The 10,537-nt window shown below is 37.9% G+C and overlaps 1 protein-coding gene across 1 annotated transcript in view; it reads right to left on the bottom strand.

Moving 5' to 3' along the window:
- LOC103800444 (peroxidasin homolog) overlaps positions 1-9,980 on the bottom strand; it is a gene marked incomplete at its 5' end in the record, with an annotated part of 38,206 nt that extends 28,226 nt beyond the window's left edge. The window contains 7 exons of the mRNA XM_009072820.1: positions 965-1,077; positions 2,177-2,335; positions 3,520-3,636; positions 4,923-5,195; positions 6,126-6,295; positions 8,359-8,476; positions 9,811-9,980. Of these exons, the coding sequence (XP_009071068.1) occupies positions 965-1,077; positions 2,177-2,335; positions 3,520-3,636; positions 4,923-5,195; positions 6,126-6,295; positions 8,359-8,476; positions 9,811-9,980 (1,120 nt within the window). The remainder of the gene's footprint in view (positions 1-964; positions 1,078-2,176; positions 2,336-3,519; positions 3,637-4,922; positions 5,196-6,125; positions 6,296-8,358; positions 8,477-9,810) is intronic.
- Positions 9,981-10,537: the final 557 nt, after the last annotated feature.

The following is a 10,537-nucleotide window of genomic DNA, read 5'->3' as shown; positions in this document are numbered from 1 at the left end:
ACAAAGTATAGTTATTCTAAACACACTTTTGTTTTCATACCTGAATTTTTGCCATCTTTTTCTGTTCTATTTTTACTTTTTATTTTACATTTCTATTTGGTATTCCAAGATCACAGTCAGATAGATTTAGATAAGCTTATATAGAAAAAAAATATGCACTTCTACATTATACAGAGCATTTCTTTACTTTAAAAAGCATTCATTATTAAAAATCAAAGTATTTTAATAGTTATAGGCTCTCAGCACATAAAATCTATGACCCAAAAATAAGCCAGTACATCTTGAGAACACATGTATTTGATTTTACTCAAAATTAACCAACTGAAATAGATCTCAAGAGCTTTATATGTATCATTTCTTCATGTGCTATGCATTTAGAACCTATTTAGGGTTCATTAAAGAACATTTTCTAATGCTCACTAATTGAAGAGAAAATAATTAGGAAAATCGAAGATCAATATTAGAAACTCATTAATTCACTGGTAACTGTGCTAGTAACTCTATGGTTTGATACAACAATTATTACACCAATGGAAATCAAAGTCACAGAGAGGTTACCAAGTTATCAAAGCCTGTCCTAGTCGAAGTGTCAACCTAACAGTGTCAAATGGCTAAGTAATACAGCATTTTTTATTATTTTATACCTATATTATTATTGAAAGCGTGACTATTAATAGGTTATTCACACAGAACTGTCACTAAAATACACAGACCTTTTAAGGCACATATTAGGAATTTTAGCTGGTTTGAATAATGATTTGCATAACTATATAAATATTTATCTACATAAAATTCAGGTTTAGTATCTATATACATGGTCTATATTAAAGATTTAGTAATTGAACTTCAGGTAATGTTTTCAGACATCAGAGCAAGCAATAATTTGACGAAGTGCACTTTACATAGCTAATTATGAAGAGATGAAAAGACCACTGCCCTTCTGCAATAACCAAATATCTAGTACCTTATTCCATGTAATGACTGGCTCTGGCTCTCCCTGAGCACTGCACGGGATCTGCACGTTTGTGCCAACCTCCACTGTCATGTCACTGGGAACACTGGCAAATACAGGAGTCACTAAAAAAACCCAAATGGTATGTTGATAAAGTATGAAATAAAACTTGTGCAAAACATGATCTAAAAAGAGGTCAGCACTTCATCAGTTACTGAACATTTCTTAATCTATAATGTTATTCTATCTGCAAATTTGAGTTGCTTAAATTTGTCTCTGAGATTAACTTCCTTTCTTCTGGAGAAACTGGCTTCCCACGGTGTAGATGAGTATATTATTTGGTGGGTAACAAACTGGCTGGACGGTCAGGCCCAGAGAGTGATGGTGAATGGAGATATATCCAGTCAAAAGCTGGTCACAAGTGGTCTTCCCCAGGGCTCAGTACGTTGGGGCCAGTTCTGTTTAATACCTTATCAATAACCTAGATGAGGGGATCAATGGCACCCTAAACAAGTGTGCAGACAACATCAAGTTGGGCAGGAATGTTGATCTGCTGGAGGGTGGGAAGGTGCTATTGAGGGATCTGGACAGGCTAGATTGATGGTTTGAGGCCACTGGTATGAGGATCAATAAGGCCAAGTGTTGAGTTCTGCACTTGGATCACAACAACCCCATGCAGTGCTACAGGCTGGGGAAGAGTGGCTGGAAAGTTGCTCAGTGGAAAAGGACCTGGGAGTGTTGGTCAACGGTCATCTGAACATGAGCCAGCAGTGTGCCCAGGTGGCCAAGAAGGGCAATGACATGCTGGCTTGTATCAGCAATAGTATGGCCAGCAGGACCAGGGCAGTGATTGCCCCCTTGTACTCGGCACTGGTGACGCCGGACCTTGAATCCTGTGTTAAGTTTTGGGCTCCTCCCTACAAAAAGGACATTGAGGTACTGGAGCATGTCCAGAAAAGAGCAATGGAGCTGGTGAAGGCTCTGGAGCCTAAGTCCTTTGAGGAGCAGCTGACTGGCTAAATAAACCTCTTTACTAGAAGACGGACTGTTCAAGAGGAATGACATTCCTTATAAATACTGGTAAATATCCATACATTGTATTTATTAAAAACCATCTGGCATCTAAATGCAAATATACTCAGAAACAATCACACACAGTACTGTTTTCATGTAAGCTTAAACATTTCTCTTTTTTCATTCAGCAGCTGTACATGGAGAGCATACCTCTAGGCTGCACAGTCAAGTATACGACAATTCGTTGAGACCCGATAATGTTGACAGCTTGGCATTCATACTGGCCCTGGTCATGCAGAGCAACCCTGGAAATCCTTAGGGTTCCGGAGGACAGAACTAGGTGTCTTCTGTCAACAGATAACTGGCCTCCTGAAAAATACAATAACAACGTTTGCTGCTTATAGCAACAAAGTCCCTTTGTGTCAGAAAAGGGGAAATTCAGGAAATTTTAAATTTGATAAAATTTGGAAAAAATTAAAAGTTTCTGAAAAAACCAAACAAACACTATATTTTAAACCTTTACTTCTCAGAAAATAAGCACAGAAAGCAAACAAATTATACATATGCACACAGTCATAATCCTGGTCTCTTCTTTGTGGTAGAAATAAGTATATGTTCATTTAAGGAGCATGAGAAGGCATCCAAATGAGAAGGCATCATAAAAACACCAATGTGTGTAACTGCTCATTTCATATTATTGCCGTGTGAGTAAGACACAATTCATCTCATGTGCCTAGGCCATGTAGAGAATCCACAGAAAAATACATACAGCCCTGAAAATTGAATATAACAAAAACGAACACACATCATTTTCCCTACCCTATCCTTCTTTTCTTTCATTTGATTGAAGCAAACTTAGTAGAGGGAGAAACAAGGGCATTATCAGCATCATAATGATCAACAGTTTGGTAACAATCTGCGTTATCTACTACAATTTAGAATTTCCTAAGAGTTGTTTTGCCTGGTAGAGCTATTTCATTTGAATCAACTAGAATACTTGCTTACTGATAAAACATCCACTACAACACTTCTTCTTGCTGGTTTTGGCTTAATACCTTTACAGTCATAACTTGATAAAAAGCCATCAGAGTGCACTTCAGTGTTCCTGTCAATGAGCGTTAAGTGACAGAGATGCAGGTATACTGATGCCAGTTACAGACTGGACTGTTGTGGTTTCTGAAGAGAGTATATCCCACCTAATTTCACATCTCCAGTTAATGACAGCAATCTCTCATTTCTTCTGCAGTAAACCAGCAGTGTTAGGCACTGCTCCATGTGCTTTGTTTCATATTTCTTAAATATTTACTATTAGGAATCTATTATCGATACATATACTTTACTGACATTTTACTGAATAATGAAAAATGCTTGGGCAGCCAGCTTCTGTGGGAGACCTCACCTTTCCTAGCTAAAGGAGAAAGAGATGAGCCCTGTTTCCTTCAGAGGCTGAAGCATCTAAACAAATACATGCAATTCCTTGCAATACATGAGTGATTACATTATGACAGCTGAACTATACTAGTAGTTTAAAAGTAAGAATGCAACACGCTTACCTCCTTTAGTCCAGGCAATAACAGGCTGGGGATAGCCTTGTGCTTCACAGGGGAAGTCAACAGTTTGTCCCTCAATCACTGTTTTGTCTTGAGGAGTGACAGTAAACTGAGGTAGAGCTACAGAAAAGAAAATAAAAGCTGGTTTACAAAAAAACCCAACAAAACAACAACTGAAAAATGCAAGACTGTCTGAAAGTACCATTTCCTGTGTGAGTTGAATAGCTCATATTGGTGGGAAGAGAGATGCAAACAGGAATCTCTTATACTGTGACTGTTACAGAGCAGAGAGTTAGGGCAATCACTTGTGCAACAGGAACATCTCTCTCACGACCTGGCCCGGGCATACATGAAGGCCTGTGGGATCTCTATTCACAGATCCAAAACTAGAGGTACAGTAAGACTTGTAGAATCAAACACAGTGTTTCCCGGATTAAAAATGCCTTCTCTTTCTCTCAAAACTCCTCAGCTAAATTGTGAAGAAAATGCAATGTAATAAAAACCATCTTGAGCCACTTGTTTTCTTCTGTACACTGCAGGAAAGCAGTGAGCAGACTGTGGGCCAGTTTTTGCAATAACACTGTGCACTACACCAGTGTGAGAAGTGATTTTTTCAGCTCTCAAAACACAACGATCCATTGGTGAATAATATATGCACAAACCACATCGACAAATTGTTTTGTATGGCTTTTGAGCTCACTAACAAGGCTTTTACAGTCTAAACTCCTTTAAACAGCTATTTTAACATGAAAGCAGAAGCAGACTTAATGGTCACCCAAAATATTTTGCAAATATAAGTTCCAGCATCAAAATATTTGCAAAAAAATTATATATATATATAGAAACTTTTGATAGATTGCTCTCAAATATTTTATAATCACACTATTAACATACAATACCAAAATTATTGCAAGAGTACTTCAACTTTTGCTTTGCAGAAAAGCTATGCTAATGGCTCAGCTGGGAAAGTGATAGTTTCTGTCAAATTCAAAAGAAAAATGTTCCTGCATTCACTGAAGTGTCTACAAAAGAAAAGCAGCACAGATCTGTATTCAAAACTCCGTTTCTCGTACTCCCGGCAGAAATTCTAATCTCTTGAACTGCTGCCTGTTAATGAAAATATTTAATTTGTTAAAAAATTGACACTGCTTGTTTGTTCAGAACATAAAAAGAAATAAGCATTTCAAAAATCAAACTTCTGAGAATAATCAATGAAACAGCTTTCAGAGAAACAGTATATAATATCTTACTCTGCATGAAATGTATAGCAACTTCCCTATGCACTACAACAGCGTAATTAAAAGTAAAACCTCTTACAATTTTAGTTTGGCTCTGACAATTCAGAAAAAAACCACAAAACCACACAATTTCAAGTAATACGTCATTCCCAGTTTAATGTTACTTACCTTGGACTATGATGTACGCAGTTGCATGAATATTATCTATGCTGTTAGTTGCAAAACAGGTATACTCGCCACTGTCCTCCTGCTTTACATTTTGTATGTAAAGTCCTCCTGATGGAGTTATGGTGATGCGAGGGTCATTTGGTAAAGGAGTTCTGTCGCCTTTGGTCCAGGTAATTCGTGGCTGAGGGTGCCCAGTTGCACTGCACTCCAAGGTAACACTCTCTCCAACCAGCACTTCAGTATTTTGTGGATGAATCACAAAACTTGGTCGGGCTGTAAGAAAACAGCAATACCTAAATATGACTTTCAACTTGCACAGAAATAATTTAGCCAAGTATTGCAATAGTTTGGGGCATCTAGGGTTTTTTTTTTAATAGCTCTGTTCCAACATACTTCCAAACTTGGTGCCAACTCTGCCTTGCCTTAAGTCTAATCTAACTAACATTAAGAAACATCAACAAATAAAAAACAAAAGCTCATAATTGCACTGATGTTGTATCTTAACTCCCATTAAAACAATTTTTTAACATTTTGCTCTCCATGCTGATCTTTATAAGGATCTCTTCAGAGACATAGACACTGAGACCTAGAAAAACAAACTGGTTAATAATTGCTGTAAGTGCACAAAAAGACAAAACTGATTAAGTGACATTTTGGTACCTTCTCCCAAGTACATGCATGCTTTGCAGTGACATTTTAAGTTTACCTGATGCTTTGTGTCAAAACAAAATGTCCTCACAGCAAAGTTTGAGTTTTAAAAACATTACAGTCCTGGACAGGAATTTAGTACTTGCAAACATGAGGCCTTGGCTAGACAGAGCTAAAAACCTCTTGAGCAAGGATGGCTGCATAGGGTGTGCCACAGCTTCCATGAGTGGCCTGTTCATAAGCTTGTGGTTTTCAGGTATCCAGACAGAACATTATTGCATTGAGCAATTTTGCAATGCAACAGCCCTTTTTCCTAACCCTTCGACAGCCTATAAGACTATCATCAAAACTGCATACTGCAATAAACATATTAATTAACCAGCTGTTTTGCATTTTTGTTCTAGGAGTATTACAGCTTCATGATATAGTTTTTAAGACGCCCAAGTAGCACACATCTACATGTCAGGAACATGCAAGAGCCAAAGCATCTTATTTTTCAGAAATCTTAATTATCAAACCCATTCTCTATCTAAATGAAAAACTCATGTTCTTTACCTGGTGACTCAAAGTATCTAAGAGTAACTTCCTGAGTTTTCACTTCCCCAGCCACATTTTTTGCCATGCACTGGTAAATGCCTTGGTCTGTTTCTTGAGTATTCTGAATCATCAACGTGCCATCATCTAGCAAGTTTAGACGGGAATCTTCTTTCATACTGAGCTCATTACTGTGAAGAAAAGAATCTGCTGGAGTTAAACCTTTAAATCACAAGCACAGAAAATTGTCAAATAATAAAATCCAACTCAAAATAACTGAAGGGGGAAAAACCTTTACTTTGTTAAGTCGAAGAATAGAACCTTAAATTTTCTCCTAAAGAGAAGAAGAGGCAAAACAAAAAATGAACCAATTTTGCTTATGCAAGTATTACATCTTCAAAAGCAAAAACCCAAAATACTTTATGAGTAAAAGCTTGCAGGGAAAAAAGTGAACAAAATGTGCAAACCTGGTCTTATTTTTCTTTAAGGCTGTTCCAACTGGCAAAACAATTTAAACTGTTTCCTGAAAGTGTATCATGTAAGTGCAACACTCAAGATACCTTCTACTAGGAGGGTGGCTAGTTGCTATCAAACCATCTTTGTGCCAACCTGTGCCTGGATTGCTCAAGAAGCACTCATGAACCTGATAATAATTTGTACTGATTGAAAATATAAGTTAACATCGGATCTTCAAGTTATGTCATGGATGCATTTCTGTGATGTTAACTAAGAAGCCTTAGGGATTTTTATTAAAGGAACTGTTTCTCACTTCACCCCTCACTACATGATGAAGAAAGGACAGAGAAGGGATGAGATGTCATCTCCCAAGGACAAAACCCAGCCTACTTATCTATTCAACATACTGCTTGAGTGGTTGATACCTTTTGACAGAGATCCTGCCATATTCAACTACCTTGCAAAAAGCTTTGGTCTCATTCATGCAGTCAGGAAACAAGCCAGAGTCAATAATCCCACACTCTAAGCTCAAATTTCTTCTTAAAACTTTCGCATGTGTATTCTGAATACTTGTTTTCTTTGTTCTTTATAAAAAGTACACAAACCAATTAAAATTTTAATTAAATACTTATACCATCCAAAGTTCTGTTCTTGACATGCTCCATAAATGCAGTACCTTTGCTGCATGTGGGGTTCTCACTGACATCAGCAGAAAGGTACAGAATCATGACTCTACATCATTCCATTTTATCAGCAACTAACAAATTAAAATGGTTTATATAAAATGTGAGGGAATTTATGTTCCAGATCCAGTTCTCCGCTTATGTAAGAGCATTATTATGCCAAAGTCTGATTAGCTAGTGGTAAACTCACAATTCATGTGTCCATTGTAAATTCACACCAGCTTGAGGCAGAGAGTGCCGCCACGTGGCTGGCTCAGCTGTGCTGTGCCCAGCACTGCTGGAGGCAGCCAGGCACTGGACAGAGCCTGAGCAGCCATTCTGCAGCAGGATGGCCCTTGGACTGCTGAAACACAGTCTTCTTTACAGACCATTCCCTCCACCCCATAACTGGAGAGGAAAGCAATGGAGCAGGCTGCCCAGGCAGCTTGTGCTACCACCATCCTTAGAGACTTTTATGACCCATTTGGATAAAGCAACCTAGAATAATCCTGCTTTGAGCAGGAGGCTATACTGGAGACCTTCTCCAACCTGAATTACCCTACAATCCTATGATGTAAGTACTTGCCTGCCCTCCATGTACCAGTCTGAGGAGCCTGGAAACTGATATTGATATATTGATATTCCTCTCCTGGAATCGAGCTACACCTTGGAGAAAAGCTGCCTCCAAGGAGCTGCTCAAGGAATACCTTCTCTGAAACTCAACTCCAGCTAGAGTCCTTCAAAAATGTAGCTTTTGCTGGGCCTCAGAACATATGCAAACACCAAGTAAACCTAAGACTGTATATGCAACATGTCCACATAGGACTGCCTGGTACATACATATAAATGATGTAATACTACAGGTGTCAGTAACTTTGCAGGTATACCTACAGTTAAACATCTTACCAATAGTGTTAGAGTAATAAAATAATATTTTCTAAACTTATAAACTCTTAGGTGTTTAATAAAACATATATGGGTTATTATCACTTCATATGCTTACTTTAATTATAATGTTTCTGCTGTAACTGTTCCATATATTAGCACATACAGAATGTGGACAAGCACCTAGAGATGTATACACACAGAGGCAAACATACTTACATCAAGTTTCTCTCTTCCTCTTTTAAACTTACTTGTTTCGAAGCCAGATAATTTCTGGCTTAGGATTGCCTTCAGCTCTGCAAGTGAAGTACACGGTATTCCCTGAGGTAACATCCACATCCTGAGGCTCTGATGTAATTCTTGGCCTCTCTGTATCAACAATAAAACATACAAGGAAACTTTACTTGTTTTAAAACTAGTAAAAAACAGTAAATAAAAAAAATTTTCCAGACACCTTATAAAAATAGTTTTCACAAATGTTTTAACTTACAGTATTTATATGTTTAAGCAGGATTAAATGCATTTTTCTCTATGCAAAAGTTACTGTGGGATTTCTGACCTCCTCCATTGTTCCTTAGGTCCTTTTAGCAGACTGGAAATGGATTGTGCAAATTTGTATCAGGTTCTAAAGCGGCTGTTTTATTTATTTGAACAGAGACTCAATTTGCTTATAAAGGAAAAAGTTTAAAGCAGCAAGTGCCATTTAAAATAACTTCCTCTAGATAAATATCAGTGCCTAACCTGCCTTCAACAGAATAATTTTTATAGCTTTTTCCTGCAGTTTCCATACTCAGGCTCTTTAGATGTGCAGAGAGCTGGTAGGATGTGATGTGAATTATTCTTGCACCAAATCCCCTTTGTACCATCGTTTCCAAGAACCCTGTAGATGCTTACGGTTGTAATTCTCATGACCAGAATTATATCTAACACATAACCAAAAGGACAATTTACTTTTTTTATACCTTGTCTTCATTATATAGCTGGGCAGACAAATGCCTGTATCTTGATGAGAAATTTGCATTTTGATTTCAGAACACAAGAGGTGCTGGGCTGAGACCCAGAATTCCCATGGGGCCAAGCTTTAGCACCTCTAGGCTGAAGGAATACAGACAAACAAAAAGATGATAAAAGTGATTATCTAATAATCCTCAGTGACAGAGGATTTCAGTGCCTGTGTGGGGCACTCCTTGTAACTACAGCTGAGTGAAAAAGAAATTCACTGTTCTAACCCTGATTCCAATAATATGAACAAAAATTTTAAGAGCAAGAACTGTGTCATCCGGACCAACTCAGTAAAGCTTCTTTCCTTCTTTTCCCCTGTATAGAAGGGAATAAAGGACACCAAACAACATTAAAACAACACCAAAGACACTGGTTGACAATCTTGTTAGGATCAAAATTGAAATATAAAAAGGAAAAATAAACTCCTTCAGCGTAATTATGCTTAGGTTCCTCAAGGAGGAATTTCAAACGTGGCTATATTTGTTTAATTAAAGTTAGGCTGAGGGGTAAAAGCAATCAATTCTGCCAAAAGCAGACAAAACCAGAGTGGGAACACAGGATGATTTCTGAAAATAACCAGTATTAGCCAGAGCTAATCAGTGTTATCAAAGCCAACAGAACAATAAATTCCAACAAAACATCCCAAACAGTCTTGGTATATGTAACACAATAAAGAAGCCATCAGGAAATGGCAAACTCACCACAGTTCAGTTCTTCTGGTGTAATTGTGGCCACTGATCTTCCCTGGATCCTCCGTGGATACTCACAGGTAGCTGCTGCTTGAGCATTACCTGACTCTGCATACGTCTTCAACAGCTCGGCCAGCCACAGGATTTCACAGTCGCAGTGAAGAGCATTCGAATCCAAACGCCTGCACAAACCAAGAAGCAGTCACGACTCTGTTAGCAAGCTTCAGCTATTGTGCTAGGATCAAAATGGCTCTGCAACAGGAGCAACACCTTTATTTGTGAATACATACAATTGGCAACATGCAATACAGGTGATGGTTACTTGCTTATAGACAATGTGTATTATTTTTACTGCATGGCCAGGATTGTGTTCATCACAGCAAGCATTTAAACTTTTCTTTTTTAACACCAGCATTCAGTCAATAAATCAGGTTTTATTTAGATGCTATACAAACTTTGCTTAAATAAGGAACTTAGACCATTCTCCCTACATTTTTTCTGTTTAATACTTACTACTAAGCAGCTTCATAGCTAACCTGGCATTTTTACAACTTCTCATTTTGCTGATGAGGCAAATGAGACAAAGACCCACAGTTTTATTTCAACATTAAACTCTGGTTGAGTTCAGTGGGCCAGTAAATTTTAAAAACACTTGCCTATTGCAGATAACAAGAACTCATAAATTCTGTTGACTTTCTTTCCAGTAGTGAAGGGCCCTCTAACTACATGAAGCACTGCA

The sequence above is a fragment of the Acanthisitta chloris genome, unplaced genomic scaffold, assembly GCF_000695815.1.
Source record: "Acanthisitta chloris isolate BGI_N310 unplaced genomic scaffold, ASM69581v1 scaffold29334, whole genome shotgun sequence".
In the NCBI taxonomy this organism is placed as follows: domain Eukaryota; kingdom Metazoa; phylum Chordata; class Aves; order Passeriformes; family Acanthisittidae; genus Acanthisitta; species Acanthisitta chloris.
The sequence above is the reverse complement of the archived record's forward strand: the minus strand, read 5'-3'. Positions and strand labels throughout refer to the sequence as shown.